The sequence below is a fragment of the Sceloporus occidentalis genome, unplaced genomic scaffold (genome assembly GCF_023333645.1).
Source record: "Sceloporus occidentalis isolate IW3139 unplaced genomic scaffold, rSceOcc1.0.p SCAF_3, whole genome shotgun sequence".
Taxonomy (NCBI): domain Eukaryota; kingdom Metazoa; phylum Chordata; class Lepidosauria; order Squamata; family Phrynosomatidae; genus Sceloporus; species Sceloporus occidentalis.
In genome coordinates, this window is record NW_028316983.1 from 87,966,676 (window position 1) to 87,987,395 (window position 20,720).

A 20,720-nucleotide genomic window follows, 5' to 3' on the forward strand; every position below is an offset into this window, starting at 1 on the left:
AGCAAGCAAATGGCTGAAATTTTGAGTGCATTTAATTGGTATAAAAGATCTTAGCTATAACAGAGTTAAACATGCTTTTCTAAAAATGTAACTGTTATGTTTATAATTTATTTAGTAAACCTCTTGGACTTGAGGATAGTGTAACCTCTGATTATTCAGGCTTGAAAGAAAATGTTAACATTCCCAATTCTCAGTAGTATCATCTTACCAGTCAATTTGACTTCTGCTGAAGTTTTGCTGTTCAGTAGAAAGAGATGATTAATAGGCAGTCTGGAATAAAAGATGTTTTCTGTTTTAAACTGTAATCTTGCAACCAGAGCTTCCTGGAATTGAATGTCAGGAAAAGGCTCCATTGAAATATGATATCTCAGCAATAACTTAAAAGGTTATGGTGTGCCAGGCATCACAGTCACCTCCCAGGCATATTATGGGGATTTTTGACAAAGAACCATGGCTTGTAGAAATGAAAAGTACATACATACCATCTTACTTTGGACTTTGTTTAACATTGCATGATATTTTCTCAAGCTGAATGTAATTTTATTTTATTATTTTTAAAAGTAAACATTGTTTGCTTTATAATCATACTTTGTCATTTTATAGAACTGGGAATTAGTTATGATCTTAGGTTACTGGCACCTTTGATTATAAACAATATAGAGCACTTAAAGGAAATGTATCATTTTGTGGCTTCCTTTCTGAAGAGCCTCTCTTGGGAATCAGGAAAGAGCTTAGGAAATGCCTGGAACAGGGAAATTCAGGTGCTGGTGGCATCCAATATGAAAGGGGATAAAGGAGAATCCAGTCGGAGGAGAACAACAGAGTACCCACTTTTTGATTAGGCAGAGACTATGATCATAAACTTTAAATCACAAGTTTTGAAATAGAATTAAGAAAATTACAAGCAACAATGTATCAGATTTATTTTCACACATCTGTTATGTCTATACTTTTTGGGGGGGGGCATCAGAAAAGTTAAAGATTCTTATTTTTTATATGGGGTTCTTCAAAAATAACATTGTTGCTGAAAATGAATTGTGGTAGAGAGTATGTAAGGATATTTTCCTGTCTTTCAGCTTTTGTTACTTTACTGAATGGAGAGCAAGCTCAGAATGCAATACGCCTGTTTCACCAACATTCTCTTCGAGGGAAAGAAATATCAGTACAGCTTCAGCCAACTGATGCTCTGCTCTGCATTACTAATTTACCCACCTCCTATACATTACAAGAATTTGAAGAGTTGGTGCGACCCTATGGCAATGTTGAGAGACACTTCTTGATTTATAGTGAATTTACTGGCTATTCCAAAGGCTATGGTTTTGTCGAATACATGAAAAAGGATTCTGCAGCTAAGGCTAGGTTGGACCTTTTAGGAAAACAATTAGGTGAAAATGTCCTCTTTGCCCAGTGGATGGATGTTAACCAGTTAACTCCAAAACTGATACATTCAAAGTGCCTTTGTGTAGAAAATCTTCCTGCAGACTATAGTGATGCAAATAATTTGGTGCAGGCATTCTCAGCTAAGCATAAACCTGTCTTCTTTCAGGTATGTATCAACTGAAGTATTTGAAAGCAAAAGCTGCTACTAGATTTTTATGGTTTGTCCATAAAACTTGCATGTCTTTTCCTTTGTTTGGTTTGCAACTTAATATGTTCAGGCTAGTGAGTGATTATGCTATGTTTGTGACATTTCCAATAGGTAGTATAAAGGTTTTATTAGGTTCAGCCTGCGTTAGTCACCTGGAAGTTGTATAAAAGGCCATCTGGAACACTGATCTGCATAGTTTACTTGTCTTCGCAAAAACTGGTGTTTTGACAAGCTTTGGAATAATTTTTAAACATTAACTTATTCATTTAGGGTCTCTCTTTATCTTTCTCTTTGAGAGAGGATAGGGAAAATGCAATAAAGCTCCTTCTGTGTATCAACATATTACACCTGGAGAAGAAATCCAAAATAGCCAAGTGTAGAAATAATTACTCTTGAAGGTATGAGAACACTTCCTACAGTTGAAGAAGTAGACTGAGTGTACATGGCATCTTACACCTTGCTAGCCTTTAATCTGCTCTTGTTGTTTTGCTGGAAGAAACTAACCAAGGAGCATGCCATTTCTGTTTTGAAGGAGTAAACGTTAGACCATTTTTTAAACGATAGAATGGTCATTCACAATGATAGAGGATATGCTGGAGTTCTAAATTTAACCTTTTGACATCTCTACCCAAAAGAAACTTGGGAAAGCAAAACTGGGAAGTTTTTCTTTGAGAGTCAATTACTGGACTAATTGGACAAATAATCTGACTCTATACAAGGTTATTTCATATTTATATACAGTTCTTCAAACCCAATACTACTTCTCAGACCTGGAATAATGTTTCCTGTACTGTTTGAGACATTATACGAACTGTTTTATTTTGGTACATCTTTTCCATTAGCATCTTGCTTATACATACATTCTGGTTGCCAGACATTATTTGCTAGGAATTTTCAATCCATGTTGCTAGGATTTGCACAGGTGGATTATACCTATTTATGTTTTTACATTGTTCCTGGGTGATTCCATAGAATAGTATGAACAGATGCTGCATGTTTATCAAAGGACAAAAGCTCTCATTTGACATGAAATGAGTCCTGATGAGTCCTGTGGTTCCTGTGGGAGTTATTTGAGCAGATACACAGTCAATTTAGATCTTCTGAAAATGGTCTGTAAGTAAATTGGTAGGATACAGCCAACTGGGAACCAACAAACTTCTGTAAAAATAGAGACAATTTCAATTTATCCACTGTCTTTATTGTTAAATCTTAATTACATTACTAAGCATTGCAGTTTTGTATGAAGCACAGTATCAATGTTTGCATAATCCTCACTTTTCTTTAGTAAGTTAGATAATGACATCAAATTGATGCCACCCCTGTGTTTCTTAGGGAATTCTTTAATAACACTTGGCCATTGAAATAATTGTAATTTAATGATTTAGAAGGGTGCATGTGTCAAATCACCCTCTTCAGCTGAACTTTTGATTTGTGTGTTTTTTTTTATCTTCTTTAGTAGCTGGGTCCTCACTTCTGCTGAAATGCAAATAGTTTTTGTAGCCTGGGTGTGTAAAGCTTCATCAGGTGCATGTTGGCCATATGTTGGTTGTACTGTAAGAAGATGTCCTTTACATGAGTGCAAAAGGAATAGCTTCCTGTGACTGCTAAAACCTGGGATGCTAAGACTAATCAACTAGGATTTCATTTAGTTTGACATATGTCTGATCTACTATTTTTCATATGATTTGAAATGGGGGGACTTTACCAATAAAAATGTTTTAAAATTATTAGTATTCTCAAAAACAAATATAAAGAAAAACATGATTAATAACTAATTCCAAGTTTAATTCTCTCTCTTAACACTCCATAAAATAATTGTCAAATTTATTTCATAGCTTTGGTTCTTCATGAAATTAGATGGCTGAGTAAAAGTAATTCAAGTACAGCTGAATGCCTGTCATCTGCAGAATATTTGGATATTAAATTTAACTTGTGGAGAGAATGATCTGCCATGTTAATTTGATTTTGGGGAGTATTTATTATTTTTCAAAAGTAGTTTACATTTAGTGTGATGGAATAATACAGTGATGTTTCAGAATAGCAATAGCAAGTACATTTCTATACTGCTTACTGATGTACAAAGCGTTTTATAAAGTGTAGTCTAATGGTTGCAGAAATTGTGTATCTTATTCAGTCTATTGTGAAATGTCCCTACAGCTTGCTCATGAAGAAGATAGCTCTGTTGGTGGCTTTGGAGTCATTGAGTATGAAACAGCAGAACAGGCAGAGGAAGTGCAGCAAATCACAGATGGTTTAACTATCAACGACAAGAGTGTACATGTGTCTTACTGTGCTCCTGGAGCTCCAGGACGCAGTACACTTGCTACACTTATAGCAGCACAGAGAATGGTAAGAGAGAGTTATGCCTTTGGGGGCAGGGGGATGAACAATATGTATTGTACACACAAATGAATGATGATGATAATGGAGGGATATAGCAGGCTAATACTGATATGACGTGTTCTTAAATATAGGTCTGTCATGAACATTGATTCTCCAAAGCATCACTGTGGTCTTTCCAGGTTTTTGTTCTTCATTTGTTTGTATGTAAGGCTTGCATTGCTCTTACATAAAATTGTAGTTGTTGCCAAAGTTTACTGAATAATGAGCCAAGTATATAAATCACTCCTGCAATTTGAACTAAAGGCATTTCTATTGGTCCTTAATATGCTCTCCATGGTGGATTAAGCTGAGCTATTTATTTATTAGTGTAAGGCAAATAACGCATATTCTTGAGCCCCATTCAGTATAAAGGGGCTCGTGCTTGTGGCGGGGTGGCATGCACACACCAAGGGCGTGCACGCTATTCATTTCCTTGCCACGCGGCTTCCTCATAAACTGGAAGCTGCGTATGGTGCACTTGCATATGGAGCAGGCACACTGTATTGATAATCCCACCCTATATCACAAGATCATATAGCAACATACAAATAAAATTAATAAAGAAGATTGAAGCAGCTTAAAACAATAAATATATTTTAAATAGGCTAAAATATATTATCATGCTAAAACAGGTTAAACATATGCATAAATGTTTTAGAGTGAGTCACTTAGATCCCAATGGCTTTAATAAACAGCCATGTCTTAACATGGCTCCTAAATGACACCAGCGTTGGTGCCAATCAGGCCCCCAACATTCCACAACTGAGGTCCCATAGCAGAGAAAGCCCTCTTCCATGTTCTCACACAGTGTACTGATCTCCCTATTCATACACAGATAACCCCTCTACCACAGCAGACTCAGTCTTTGGGCAGACATAAACAGAAAGATACACTTCCTCAAGTATTGAGGGAGTTACTGTACATGATATTCCAGGCACTATACGACATTCTAGTCAGCAGTCAAGTTACTGTAGTTTATCTTAGCTGCAGTTTCCAAGTCATCTTCCAGGACTGCCCCACTGAGAACATTACAGTGCTCTAATTGAGAAGCTACCAGTGCATGTGCTACTGTGGCTAGGATTATCTCTGTTCAGGAAATGCCATAGCTGATGCACCAGTCAAAACTGGCACCAAACAGTTAAAAAGTCCCCTTGGCTCTCCAGTGCCAAAGAAGGTTCCAGGAGTATTCTTAAGCTGTGTACCTACTCCTTCAGGGGGAATGCAATGCCATCCCAAGCAGGATGTTTACTCAATTACCAGCATCAGTTTATTAACACTCAGTCAGTCCAGTTAGGCACTGATCCATCACTTGTACAGCCCCAGTTGAATCTGGGGGTTGAATCTAGAGCTGAGGGTCATCAGATTATTGATGGCACTGAACTGCAAATGACTCCTAATGATCTCAACCAATAGCTTCAAAGTTATATAGTTTATCTCAATCCTTTATTTAGCTATATAAAATTAAAATGTGAAGTTCTACTTTTTATGGAAGCATAATGCTGGCATCCTGAGACACTACAACCTTACCTGCTTTCTTGACAGATCTGTGCTGAACCAGTCTGCAAAGCTGTGATTTCATAGTTCTCTCATATGGAGCATAGCTTTTTGGATCTGACCTTTTGGGACAATTAGATTTCATTAAAGCAATTAGAATTCATTTTATTAAAAACTGTACCAGGAAACGTGGACTAGTAAAGGGTGGTGCCTTTGCTGGATCTCCTAGTCATATCCATTGTTACACTTAATTCCAGAAGTGTAGAAGACTGATCACATAGTTGCTACCTGTTTTCCTGGATCTCTTAGCCAGATTAAGTATTCCTTGCAGTCAGACACATCTGATGATAAAATGATCTTTCCCAACAGTATGTGAATTAGTACAAAATGAAGTGTATCTAAGACACACTTAGTAGTGTTTGGTGGCCTCTTAAGAAGAAAATTTCAAGATCCAGTTGGAGAGCACTAAATTATGGAACAAAAGCAAGGTTCTAGCATGTAGCAGTGCTTGAGTCAGCAGGGTTGGGAGCTATCAAAAGATATGGTAACATAGTCTGGCCCAATAAAAAGCTTAGAAATTCTATTTTGTTTTTTTCTTTTGTTATTTCCATTGTTGCTATGTAGCTAGATTAGCCCTTTAGCCTAAAGATTTTTTTTTAATATTCTAAGACCAGATGGCAAAAGATTGTCTAAGATTATGATTGTCTAAGATTGTCTAAGAGTTTCTTCATCTTACTGTCTCATAGGTGAGACTGATCAGAAGCTTCCAAGTAAAAAAAGAAGATTGCTTATTTCTAAGTGAGCTTGATGTGGTGCTCTTTTCAGTCATAGCATGAGCCCTGTGACTAAACCTTGTATGCTTGGACAGAAAAAGTGGGAATACCTACATTTTCCTTCAGAGCTTTAGAACATTCATTGATGTAGCCTAAATTTGCTTGGCCGGATACGTGATGGCTAAGATTGCTGAAATGCAACAGTTAAAATGGGAAAGCCATATGGTTTTACAGAATGAACTTGCTTTTCATTTTCTCTTTTTTATTTAAGATGAAGAACAACAGAAAGGGTTTGCTTCCAGAGCCAAATGCAGTGCAGATTATGAAAAGCTTAAATACCCCAGCAATGCTGCAAATGCTACTGCAACCTCAGTTTCATGGATGTCTTAACAAACTTGGTAAGATTTTAAAATATAAGCACTGTAAAGTGGTATTGTGTATCTTTGGTAATTTAATGACAACTCCTTAACCTTGGGGAGATTTGTGTGTATGTGGGAAGTGTGTATTTGTTTGTGTGTAAGTGTGTGTCTCCCTCAGTTGATCCCAGATGCACCTGCTGGGCCAGAAAAGTATTTACACAACTGCAAAGATGCAGTCATACAGCAAGGAACATAGAGATGCAGATTCTACATGAATGGCAAGCAACTGGCAGAAAAAATTCACTGTAATGACACTCAGTTATTTACATGTGATGGAGGACTGTTGGAAAAAATGAATGTGATGGGAAACCTTTAATTTTTAAGAAGTTCCTCCTGCCTCAATGTATTTTATCTTGACAAAAGCAAGATAGACTTTTAATAAATATGTATTCTATTATGTTTTATAAAACAGTTGTTGGAGCGCCTATGACTGTACCCCATGTTGTAACTCCATTCAGCCCAGCCTTGTTACATTTGAATAAAGTTCATCAGGTATGGGGTTTTTTTTACAACTTAATATAAAATGTATTAGTTAGCCAGATTTGTTTTGAGTTTTAAAATTCTTGGACGGTATTCAGTATTATAGTTATGGATCTGTAACATTCAGTAAGACTACGTAGTCTTTTTGGAAGCCTATGTAAATCCCACTGCATTCCATCTTAAGAGCCAGTTGTCGGACTGAGTGAAAGATATCCATTCAGCTTCTGATTGGATGTAAAGAGGAGTACCGTATATACTCATGTATAAGTTGACCTCATGTATAAGTCGAGGGCAGGTTTTGGGGGCAAAATCATGGATTTTGATATGACCTGTGGATAAATCGAGGGTCAAACCCAGGGGCAAAGGATCTAAATGGAGAGGGAGAAACACCACTTCGCTCCCTCCTTCTCCCTCTCTGGACCTCTCCCAAGGGTCACAGTCTGGGCATGCAAAATGTGAACGCAAACCTCCAATTTCCCTCCCTTCTCCACAACCTTCCCCAAGGCTGATGGCTTGCAAAAAGGGGGACAGAGACCTCCAATTTCCCTCCTCTCTCTCTTCCCTCCCTTCTCTGCAGCTTTCCCAAGGCTCATAGAGAAATATTACCATATTAACCCATATATACGTCTACCTAGGATTTTAGAGCCCATTTTTGGGCTTAAAATTTTTCAACATATAGACTATATATGGTATGTTTCCTCTCTCCTCCTACCACCACCAAGTAAGCCTTTGACAGTTGAAACCAGGACTCCTGTTGCAAGCCAATTACATCCTCAATTGCTGGAGGGAGGGAGTGAAAACACCTTGCACCCTGACTGGAACTTGAGGGGGGTGCCTCTTAAAGTGGGCTGGAAGGGAGGATTAGGCAAGGAAACATTACTGTATTACACAGACATAACTACGTAACTGATCTACTTAGTGCTTGTTTTTATGGCAGGTGACAGTATAGAGAAAAATTAGTTGATTTTGAGGTGTTCCACCCTTTAATAATGGAAAAAATCTGAAATGACAGAATGGTTATAACTTTTTTAAAAAACTTTAATTACACCATTATGGCTGAAATTCTGTTCTTGTTTTATAAATACATAAATTCCCCACAGAAGCAGCTGGACATTATTGTCTGTATTCAGTTCAAGGTCACTGATTATGGATTTGTGTATATAGTTTCTTGGTTCAGTTGTGCATTGTTGCCATTCAGCACAAGACTTGTGTAGTATAATTACTGTGTAACTTTGCATGTGAAGACTTATGCTCCACAAGCCCAGTACAGGATGTGTTGACATAGGCAGTTAATTTGCTTAATAATGTAGCTCTTTAACTTATCTTTCCTTAAAATTGAGGTTATAGAAATTTTTGTTTAAAACTTGATAAAACACTCTTTTCCTCCCTGCTGTGCTATATGTATTCTTGAACACTTAGGGTGGCATCCAGTTCAGTATATATGAGATCTACAGTCAGACTTACGATCTCATAAATACTAGGTTTCCTGTTTATGGTTGTTAATGTAGTCCCAAAATTTACTACTTAAACTAGGCAGTACCAAAACTAAGCCGTTTCTGAGGTGTTGCAGATCAAGGCACTGGAAAATAATGACTGCAAGCATTCTCACAGTTACAGGATATGATGAGAGAAGCAGTTGGAGGGGTCTCTCCAGTAGTGACTGAGAGAGCGCTGCAATAGTCATTCCCCAGCTCCATGAACTGCAGGGCCTCAGAAATTCTTCGATTGGGACACTGCCTGGTTTAAAAGACAGGGTTTTGTATTTATGTAGGGAGCTATAAAAAAAACTAGAAAAAATCCTAAAATGCAAAGATTTACAACCGAGCACAAAAGTTAGAACCATACAAGCCATTGTATTCCCTATTACCATGTATGGATGTGATAGCTGGACAGTTAAGAAAGAAGATAGAAAGTTAATTCATTCAAGATGTGGTGCTGGAGAAGAGTGCTGAAGATCCCATGGACAGCCAAAAGGGGAAACAAATGGGTCCTAGAGCAGATCAAGCCAGAAATCTCTCTGCAAGCCAAGATGACAGTACTGAGGCTGTCGTACTTAGTCCCTGTCATGAGAAGGCATGACTCATTGGAAAAAATAATGTTAGGAAAGGTGGAGGGAAGCAGAAAGAGAGGAAGACTGTATGCTAGATGGATGGGCTCTATTAAGGAGCTCACGGATATGAATTTACAAGAACTAAGCAGAACAGTGGAGGACAGGGAGTCGTGGAGATGTCTCATCCACAGGGTGTCTGTGAGATCTGGGATCCTCAGACCAGTAATCCACAAGGAAACTTATTCCAAAGAAAGAAAGTTTATTGTAGAGTTAAGGCAGAAAAGATCCATTAACACGTTTTTGCGAAATCTGAGGGCTATAGGGAAAAACAGTCACTTTTACACCCTCTTCAGCCCCACTCTTCCCAACTCAGTTCCAATCCCACACCACACACCCCTCACCAAGGCAATGGAGCCTTTCTCAGGATGGCTAGTGACCTTGAGGCCAGATGCACCGTTATCACTGACATTCCAATTTCCCAGCTAGGCCTCTTTAGCAGAACATTATACACTTAACTTCTCTACTCTCTACCAACTCCCCTCCCACCAAGAACTCATAGACAGAACAAGAATATGAACAGTTACAATGAGAAGTGTGTGTGTGTGTGTGTGTGTGTATCCCAAACCCCACACTAAAGCAAATGACTGGAACTAAACAACTAAACTAAATAACTGAATGTATTTAACTCCCAACTTAACCCCACTAGCCTAAGTGCAACTCCACAAACTGTGTGTGTGTGTGTGTGTGTGTGTGTGTGTGTGTGTATGGATTAACATTATAACTGGATTCAAATGACTGGTTCTGAAAGTGTCTGTGGGTCAAGATCAACTCAAGGGGAGCTAGCATCAGCAAAAGTACTTGCAATGATGTAGCTATATCTGCCAGTGCAGGACCTTGGCCATAGTGTTGCTACTGTTGTGGTTAGGACTCTATTGTCCTAATACATTTGTTAAAATGTATTAAAATAATAATTTCTAAGCATACGATGGCAATTTAAGAAAGGTGTATGGATGACTGTTGATGGATAGCAGTATTTTTGAGAGCCAGCATGGTGTGTCTCTGGAGACTAGGGTTCGAATCTTCACTCAGCTGTGACAACCTATTAAGTTAATGTGTTCCTCATGAGAAACATATTGACCACCACACCCAGTCAAGGTCTTATCTCAATTGGGCATATTATAATGCTGTGCCTGTGCAGTTAGGTATCCATCCCATGCCCCCGTTAGCTGCCAAGCCCTCATGGAGCAGTTGTACCTGCAGCCACTTCTTACCATTGGGGAGGAGTGGGGAAGGGAATTCAGAGAAAGAAGATACAGTTGATCGAGACTCATCTTTGTTCCTCCACTTAATTGCTTCTCTTCTTCCTGCCCTTTCCACTGGTAAGGGGTTTGACCACTGTGGAGGAGCAGTTTTGGAACGGGGTGCAAAGCACAAAAGAATAACCCCCTGCAGCTTATCAAAAAGAGACATATGCATACCTGACAGGATTTTGCCAGCAGTTTATTGTTTTATTTATTAAATTAATTTATATCCCTTCTATCACCCAGTACAGCACCACACGCACCTTAAAAAAACACAACACGGTTTTTAAAAGCTTTTAATATATAAGTTAAAATATAATTCTGATTTAAAATACAAGTTAAAAACACATATTTAATGTATTAAAAGAAAATTAAACATACTAAAATAGAAACTCTCTACACCCTGCCTGCATTAAATAGCTTGATCTAACATCACCAAATGCCTCCTTAAATAAAAATATTTTTACTTGCTGGTGGAAAGAGAGCGGGGAGGGGGCCAACTGACTTCTTGTGGAAGGGAGTTCCACAGCCTTGGAGCAGCCACAGAAAAGGCTGTGTCCTCACTAATTCCACCTGAGAAGGTTCTGGGACTGAGAAAAAGCCTTCCTCTGAAGATGAAGTATATATTGGTTTATCTGAGATAGGTTTTTCAAATTGACCCAAGCCGTATAGGGCTTTAAAGGTCAAAAACAGCACTTTGAATTCTGCCTGTAAATATGACTGATAGCCAATGGAGCTGTTTCAATTGAGGGGGAGGGGGTCACATGTTCCCTGTATCCAGGTCTCCCCAGTCAACAGCCTAGCCACAGCATTTTGGACCCATTAAAGTTTCCAAAGACAGCCCCACTTACAACATGTTACAGAAGTTCAAAAAGGATGTAATTAAGGCATGTGTCACTGTAGTGAAGTATTTGAAGTAAAGTAATATGAAGAATATTTTTAAACTCAAGTTATGTTTACCAAATATTAACATGCAAAAGAAATTGACTCCAACAGTGTTATTACACTCTTCTGGGTTTCGCATTAGCTCCTGATTGGCCAATGTGGAACCATAATCTCAGACAAGCATTCTTATAAAGTTTACAAGTCATCAGTAAACTGCCTCTGTTACACATTTTGATTTATTACCATGCTGTAGACATGATTTAGACAAGATTAGAGAACTGCTATGTACAGTGACGATCCAATGTAATTATAGATATGCAGGGACTTGATCCAGAAGTTTTAATTTTATGAATAACTGTCTCATCCTTAATGGAATAATGGAAGCTGTTTCCATCTATAGGAAGTAAGGATATGGTCCTCATTGCTGATAGATAAATGAAAGAAATTCTTCATCTGCACTTTCATTTGTAAGTTGGTTTAATTAAGCCAGTTTCATATATAACTCATGTAGTTTTTCCCTAATAGGGACCAGTTCTTGGAAATGCATCAAGTTTGGTACTGCAGAATCTCTCCCAACTACAGTTGGCACAACTAGCGAAGACCGAAAATATTCATACTAATACTGTGAGTTGAATAAATTAAAATGCCCATAGATAAGTAATAGTTGGCTGTTATACAACAAGAAAAGAAAAAGTGGAAATACCTTGTTCCTGATTCCCTTTTGTTGCAAATGTAATATTATTTGGTTTTCTGTTATTAATCAGTATAGTCAAAGAAAATATCTGCAATTGAAGGGCTTTGGAACCATTTAATACAAAGTCTTTTTAATAATCTACAACACTTGTGTTTCTTTGCAGAAACCTAGTTTACTTGGAGAGCCTCCAGCAGTTCTGCTTCAGACAATGTTAGGAATGGGTACTGTACCACAAGTAACGACAGACATGGGAAGCCATGGAGAAGCACGCAATTGCAAGTGGCATTTTGTTTCCTATTATAGTCAAAGAAATGTCCCTTAAAAAAACCAACCACCTCTGGAAAATATATCTATAATTATGGAGGGCAGTACCTTTGGGAAGCATACTGTAGCCCTGCTCAGACAGCTATATAAGAAGCAGGGGTGTTTAAAAAGACAGTCTATTGATGACTGCAGTATTGATGAGTTTGTTAAGGGTGTGTTAAATAAGTGGCAAAAGGGTAATAACTCTGTTGTTCAACACAGTTAAATAATTTATGAAAGAATGTGTTCATATGTCCCTGTATTATACAATTTTCTGTTAAAAGAAATTCTGACTGACTCAGCATTTGATTATCCAAGGCTGTATCAGCACTGCAGAAATATAATGCAGTTTAATTCCACTTTAACTGCCATGATTCAGTGCTGTGGATATGTGGGATTTGTAGCTTGTTGTGGCACCAAAGCTAAAACTAAAAATCTCAACTAGGTGCTTTCTTTTAAACTTTTGATAACAAGTCAGATATTCCCTTCCATGTGCAGAGCAGCAGCTGATGGACCCCTGTATTCTATGAAGTCAAACTTGGAAAATTGTCCATTCCAAAATAGAATAGGTTTATGAAAGTTTGGGAAATTGCTAACTATTAAATTTAGGTAGTGGCTCTGCAAATATAGGAAGGTTAAATAGAAGAATGTCCTGACCTCATCAAGCATAACTCCTTTGAAATTAATTTCCTGTTCAAAATGAGGAGACTTTTCCCCTTTTTAACCTAAACTACTCTTATGGGATCTTTTTGCAATGAAGTAGCAGGTGGCTTAATGCCGATAAATTTTAGACTTCTTTTACATGTAGGTTCGAATACAAAAAATTATGGTGCAAATGCTGCTCTGTAACGAGTATTTTCTATAGGTAGTTCTCTATGCATATAAAAAGTGAATCTTAATTCCTGCAAGTAGTAGTATAAGAGAAATAATTTTAGGAAGAAGCCAGGATTGCACCTCTCTTTATCCCCCCCCCCCGCGCAATAATGTGCTCCAGCATGTCTTGCGAACAATGCCACTTTTAAGCAGAGTTATGTATGAGTTGTGATTATTTAACTAAAAACAAAATGTTGGTTTTAAGTGTATAACTTTAAATAGTGTGAAGTGCACTCCTAGCCATATTTTCTTAAATGTAAATTCCATTTTGTTTAATTGCCTTACTTCCAAGCGAGAATTCTTAGAACTGTAGCATTAGATGGTTCTGAATGAAAGTTTTAGGTTTAAAACAAGCACACACTTTTAAAAACAAACAAACAAGCTTCATTTATATACTGCTCCATACCGCCTAAGCAGTTTACAACTGTAAGCTAATTTGCCCTCAACAATCTGGGTACTCATTTTCGTGACCTCAGAAGGATGCAAGCCTGACGAGTCAAGCTTGAGCCCTTTTGCTAGTCTTGAACTCGCAACCTTATGGTTTTGAGTGAGTGGCTGCAGTACAGGCATTTAACCACTGCGCCACCAGGGCCTTAATAATGCTTTATTGCTCTAGCAGGATGAACAAAAAGTTAAACTTGTTAGTAGGTAAAAAATTTTAAAATTACATAATCTCTCATTTGAGGAGTTATGTAACCTATAGTTTGAGTGGGTAGGTCAATGAGACATTAATGACCTTAACCTAAATACCCTAAATGCACCAGATCCTGTCTGATCTTGGAAACTAAGTAGAGTCAGCCCTGTTTAGTACTTGGATGGGAGACTTCCAAAAGATACTAGGTGCTGTAGGCTATATTCCAGATGAAGGAACTAGCAAATCCACCTCTGAGTATTCCTTGCCTAAGAAAACCCTATGAAATTCATAGGGTCGTCATGAATTGACAGGCAAGGGCACACACACATACATATTACATGCATTTTACAAAGACAGCTGCAATAACTTTATTCTGGTTTGGACTAATTAGCTGCTGCTAACCTGCAGAATTTCTTTCTGTCATTATTTCTGTGAAAAGAGATATGCAAATAAGACCTTACTTGCTTTTAAGGTAAAGTAAAATGTTAAAGCTGGTGTGTCTGTGTGTGTGTCAGGGAAAGGTATTTCTGTTTTGCAATTACTAAACAGACTCCTCAGTGCTTTTGTCATAGTAAACACCATGAGCGGAACATCCTGATGATGCTTGCCAAACAGACCTTTCTTTTTTCCATTTATGGTTGGCTGTGCAGTATCAAATAGAACTCCGACTCAAACACCGGTTTCAACAGGGATTGGTATGCTGCCATTCTTTCCAAATCAGCATGTAGTTGGCCAAGCAATGCCAAGGCAAAACAGCACACAGGACAAGCTGCCACCTGCATTGGGACTGACAGAAGGCACGGGCTCTGGGTCACAGACGTATCTGCAGAGTTTAACAAATGCCACCGTTGGAGGCCTGAGACCAGGACATATCATGCAACAGAGCCAACCAAAGAGCACTGACTCAACCCTGGGGGTGAGAAAACTGCAAATGGCCCTTAACTATTGCAATTCCATTTATTTCAGAGGGAAAGTAATGTGCTACAATATTTCACTGGTGTTTACTATCAATTGCAAAAGGCATTTTAAAAACTGATTTTTTACTCTGGATAAAGCAAAAGAAGCATTAGTACCTTTTAGCTGAAATTACTCATTTGAAATTATTCTTTATGTTCTATTCATCAGGATCTGATGGGCAGATAAGTGGTGTTTCCCTTGTGATATACAAGGACTGTAGTCAGCCATAGGACCATGTACCTTCCCTTCATTTCTGTTAACTCTTCTGCCTGCTTTAATGATAATTTTGCATTACATTGTAACTATCATTAACTACAATTAACGACAACTACAGTTTCATTCCTTTTTATCAAAGATTTGAAACCTGAAGGGCTTTAGGCAAAGTACAAGGTGTTGGTGATCACCTTTAAATCCCTACATGGCTTGGGCCCAGAGTACTTGAGGGAACGCCTTGTTCCCTATTGTCCGCCCCACACACTAAGGTCCTCTGGAAGAAATCTACTACAGCCAAAAAGATCTAGGCTAACATCAGTTTCCCAGAGGGCCTTCTCTACTACTGCTCCTAAACTATGAAACGACCTGCCAGAGGAGATCTGTCACATTTCCACTCTGACAGCTTTTATGAAAGCACTCAAGACGGATCTGTTCCGGCAGGCCTTTCCAACTTAGTTACCCTTCCCAGATATAGAGATATTGTCCCCTCATTTGTCTATTCTTCCCCGCCTATGTTTCTACCTTTTTAAAAATGCTTTTAATGTTTTTAATGTTTTTATACTATTATTGTTTAATTCTGTTTTAGTACTGGGTATGGGGGGGTGGTAGGTCTAGGGTTTGATTTTTAACTCTGTTGTAATTGATGTATTTTATTGTTGTAACCCGCCCGGATTCTTCGTGATTGGGCAGGCTATAAATAAATCTTTATTATTATTTATTATTATTATGTCAGAGGTGATCTAGATTATTCTTTCTGATTGAACTGGTTTGAAGAGGTCACAGACTTTATTCTTGGATTTGGAAGAAATCCAGAGTATTTGAAAACAATCAGTTTCTGTTCTGATAATTTATAATGTCAGTGATGGTGTGCAAGGCAACTATTAGAAATAACATGATTATGTTTTACTTAAATAGAATACTTTTATTATTTGTTTCCAGGCACAATTCAGAGTGCTGGTTATGGGGATGCCCTGTATGGCTCAGGTCCAGGCTGTTTGGAAGACTGTGGCCCAGTACAGACGGGCAGGAAGCAGCTTGCCTGTGCCGATTCTAGGCTTCCGGAGCACGCACCAACCACACATTCCAGAACCCTAGTCCGTACAGACTGCATCATCATGGCAGCCTCCTGTCCACACGGCAGCTGCCGTGATGATGTCACCGCCACACAGCATCCGGACATCACTTCCAGGAAGTGGTGTAATGGTGGTTCCCTTTCCCCTTTATGATGCCGCCAAAAAGAAGCTGCTTAGAGTGTCTTCTTTTTGGCAGCGCTTAGGTGTCACGTGGTATGGATGCTGCGGCACTGACAAGAGGGAAGGATGGGTGGCACGGAGCCATCCATCTGTACCAGGCCTGTGTCTCTCCGTATGAGCCTGTCTCCTCCTTGAGATCATAATGAGGGGCCCGTTTTACCATCACAAGCATGGGTAGTGGAGACATGAGAGAGGGCCTTCTTGATGGCTTCTCCCAGGCTCTGGAACTTTCTTCCCAGGGAGGCCAGAATGACCACCTCCTGTTGTCCTTCTGTCAGCAGGCTAAAACCTTTTTATTCAGACAAGCTTTTAAAATAGAAAATCTTTAAAGAACAGACAGGGGGTACTGTATTGTTTCAGTACCTGCAGTAAACTGTGGTTGTAATACTGCAAATTATTTTATTTTAATGTTCGCTTTAAAAAACTATCACAAACAAATATATATATATAATTGAAGAATAACAAAACAAACTTTACTAAACTACTTGTCAAAAACAAGCATACAGTACTGACTCCCACAACTGATAGATACTATTATTATACTTTATTACTATACTTCCTTATATATGAAACTATATTTATGCCTCTGCAACATACAAAGTCTGTTTGTTTTACAAAACCCAAAACTGATACATATTCCCAGTGAGGCTGAAAGTATGTGATAAACAATTCCCAAAATTATTTGAAGATTTTTCTTTAATCAATATTGTCAGTTTTTCCATTTCAATAGTTTGTCAGCCAGTCTTCTTGTTTCCATGTCCTTTCATCTCTGAGCATGTATAATTCTTGCTTCTGTGATCATATATTATAATGTCTTTCTATGGCGGGATACAGATGGGCAGGGGAAGACGTCTTGGAGGTGTATTCTGCTGAATACGGAGCCTCCAGACCGACCGCCCCGGGGGCGTGGCTCAGGAGATGGGGCTTCCACATGGGGGGCAGTGAAGACGCCTCACCTGGGGCCGTTTCAGACCCGGAGTTTCCAAACCGCCGCCTCGGAGGACGCTGCAAAGAGAGAGGCAGCTTCCTCACGGGCGGCCAAAAATGGGGCTTTTTTTTTTCCTTTGCCGGCTGGCGGATGCGCAGCTGCGCAGCTGCAGCACTAAGCAGCGGCGGCAGAAAGCCTATGGGCACATTTAAAGTGCCCAAGCCCCTTTAAAACTTTTCCCCCCGCTCTGCCCAAGAACAATGGTGGTCTCCTGCCAGCTGGTGATCAGCTGGTGTTGGCATCCTTGTCCGCTTGCACTTTGCCAGTGTCACCAGCATCATAGATGCCTCCTCTCCTTTGGTCCCCGCGCTCCTGCTGAATCTGCAATGCACAGCTACAGCTGTCTCCGCTGCCACCGCTGTCCCCCTGCCATCCCCCATCACCTCCCTTGTACATATGTAAATATTTACAGTTTTAGCGTTTTTTATTCTTAGGTGAAAATGGCACAGGAATGTGTGTAGGGGCTCACTTTAAAGTCCAAACTTTCCAAGCAACGCATGCGTACATGTTGCTCTAGGGTTAGGGTTAGGGTTACGAGTCTTAAAATGCGCTGCAGCTGTGCTGCAGCTTCCACACCTGCATGGCAGCTGACGCTGCAATTAAAGCCTGACTGCAAACTGCGCATGTTCCAGGACCCCGACTCATTATGTGACGCAGCAGACACGGAGCTTTTAAATGGGCAACTTAAATTAGCGGCGTAGCAATTCTGGCGTACCGGTGCAGCAGCTTATAGACGGAGCTGCGCAGCTGCGCATCAAACGGAAAAGAAGCGGAGAAAAGCAGCACCTTTTTAATGCCGCTTCTTCCCGCTTGGGGCGTGCGGGGGGCGTGTTCATGGCGGCATTCAGGTAAGGCCCGTCTGAAGGCTCTACCTTCATGACGTCATGAATACACCCCTTTTTGCCTGTCTGTATCCCGCCTCTATTTCTTCTTGATTTGATCAGTCAGCATTCTCAGCAAAAAAGTCTATGATTTCAACTGTATCTTGACTTTAAAAATATCTACTAAAGTTAAATAAATTTGAATCCACTATTTCTGTGTATTATCACAGGTCTACCACATATAGAAGATAAACCCTGTATTCTGTTTACATTTCCAACATTTACATTTACATTTCCAACATCTTACACATTTTGATAACTTATCTACTGTTATTTAATTTTTAAAAATCCATGTACATTTCAACCTTTTTGTCCACCTTCTTTTCCCATTGTTCCATTTGTATTGGGGAGCCAATATTTTGAGCCCATTTCACCATGCAATCTTTACCGGTTCCACTTCATTTTCAAATCTCAACAACATTAATGCTTTTTTTGTATATTTTTAATTGTATCGTTCTTCTTTTAAATAGTAAGCAGCTTTGAGTCCCAATTTTGGGGGCAAAGTGGAATATTATTATTACTGTATCTTGCTTTTTATTGTTATCCTGTGTTGTTGTTGTTACTATGTACCCTCAAGTCACCTCCAGATTATGGCAACACTATCATACGGTTTTTTTTAGGAAGAATTATTTAAAAAGTGTTTACCATTGCCTCCTCAGAATGTGACTTGCCAAAGGTGGCCCACTGGGTTTTCACCACTAAGCAGGGATTTGAATTCTGGTCTCTCAGAATGCTAGTCCGATACTCCCACCATTACACCATGGTAGCTCTCTATTATTTGATTCTGTCTTTTGTATTTATTTGGACTTTTGGAATGGAAAAAGATTTCTCTTCACAATTCCCACCCCAATTCTCAACATTTATGGGGATGTCCTTGGATTGACTCTTAAAATGGGAAATGCCCTATACATGGCAGAATGCCATTCCTAAAACTAAGGAAAATGGAACCAAAAGCAAAGTAGACTGAACCATGTGTAATTCTTACTAACTTAGGAGCTATGCAGACCACCCCAAAGTGGGGTGGTCTCCAGCTGCACCTTTTTCAGCCAGACCGGGGCCACGGCAACTGCACACTGCGTCCCCGATCTGACCTTTCGAGGGCGCAAAAAGGAGCCACAAAAAGTGGCTCCTTTTTGTGGTGTGGAAAGGGTGTGATAGCTGTAGCATCGCAGCTATATGATGGTTCTTCAGTGCTGCGTCTGGCACAGTGCCGGAGGAGCACCATGATGCCGTGTGAAGCAGCACACAGAGTCATGATGCCCTGGGGGCAGATCCGAGGCATGCATCATGGAGACGCTACGCTCCAACTCCCAGCCGGCCCAAAGTGCCAGTTTGAAGAGCCCCTTAGTCATTTCCCCACAAAACATAAAAGACATAACTAAGTTCTAGACATGTCTACTTGAGCTCCAGACCAATATCTTCCCAGATTGTACACACAAATCACTTCCACTTAACACTTTAACTGATTTTTAAAAGTCTCTTTTATCTCTAAACAGTGATTGGAGGTAGAAGTCAAATACTGGAGGCAGGTGCCAATCAACCCTAGGTAGAATCTAACCCATTAGCCAGAGGTTCACTATCCCTTGTTTTGAATGCATTTGGCAATTTGTGAAAATCCAGAATTTCGTTTTGTTATTTTCCTTCTATTGGCTTCCTTGTGTACATTATCTTTCTCTTCCCCACTACGTGAACACATGCACTGATATTCAGCCAAACAGTTAATTATATCTACTACCTATTTGTACTACAGCTCAATTCTGTGCATGCCTGCTGAGAAGTTCCTTGGGTTTTACACTTCAATAGATGTGCATGGAAGTGGTATAAGGAAAGCAGAGGTGTAAAAATCTGGCCTACAGGCTTTGTGATCCCCCAGAGCATTCTTAAAGCCCTCAGAGCCTCCCCAGAATGCCCCAGATTCTGATGTCTGCCTTTCTGCCTGTCTGTCTATCAAATGCAATTGTTCCCAAACTTTGGTCCTCCAGGTGTTTTGGACTTCAGCTCCCAGAAGCCCCACCAAGCTTGACCAACAGTCAGGAATTCTGGGAGTTGAAGTACAGAACATATGCAGGACCAAAGTTTGGGAACCACTGGTCTAATGTATCTACATTCGAAATATCCCTGTACCTTTAAGGGTGGATGGGGCAATTTTATCATGTTTCAGGCTTGGAAGCTATTATTTTTCCAGAAGTGAAAGTGACTTTCATTTTACTTAACAGCAAGCAATTTGCCTCCAAATAGTGTGAAGTCAGTATGTGGCCTTAAGAGAAATTGGGGGTTGACTTCTAGCCTAGCCACTGAAGCTTGATTTCAGTGAATTAAAAGTCACTATTGACCTGGAGGAAGGGTTTCAACATGGTATTGACTCTGCATACCAGTTCTAGTAATAAGGTGAAAATTGGAGAATATAATATATGCATATATTTTGCAGAATGCTTCAAAAAGCCAGACTTCTCTGCTTGGAGATCCCCCAAAAGAAATCCATCTTAGTACAAATCCCTACCTGAACTTGGCAAGTGTGCTGCCTTCTGTATGTCTTTCAGGTAAGTGGTGTT

General features: G+C 39.4%; 1 protein-coding gene across 1 annotated transcript in view; it reads left to right on the forward strand.

Annotated features, from left to right (window-relative positions):
* Positions 1–20,720, forward strand: part of RAVER2 (ribonucleoprotein, PTB binding 2) — a 57,780-nt gene that overhangs the window by 24,325 nt on the left and 12,735 nt on the right. Inside the window, exons 3-10 of the mRNA XM_089515354.1 lie at positions 1,077–1,546; positions 3,746–3,937; positions 6,509–6,635; positions 7,069–7,148; positions 11,898–11,996; positions 12,230–12,341; positions 14,527–14,792; positions 20,597–20,708. Coding sequence (XP_089371480.1) covers positions 1,077–1,546; positions 3,746–3,937; positions 6,509–6,635; positions 7,069–7,148; positions 11,898–11,996; positions 12,230–12,341; positions 14,527–14,792; positions 20,597–20,708 — 1,458 coding nt within the window. The remainder of the gene's footprint in view (positions 1–1,076; positions 1,547–3,745; positions 3,938–6,508; positions 6,636–7,068; positions 7,149–11,897; positions 11,997–12,229; positions 12,342–14,526; positions 14,793–20,596; positions 20,709–20,720) is intronic.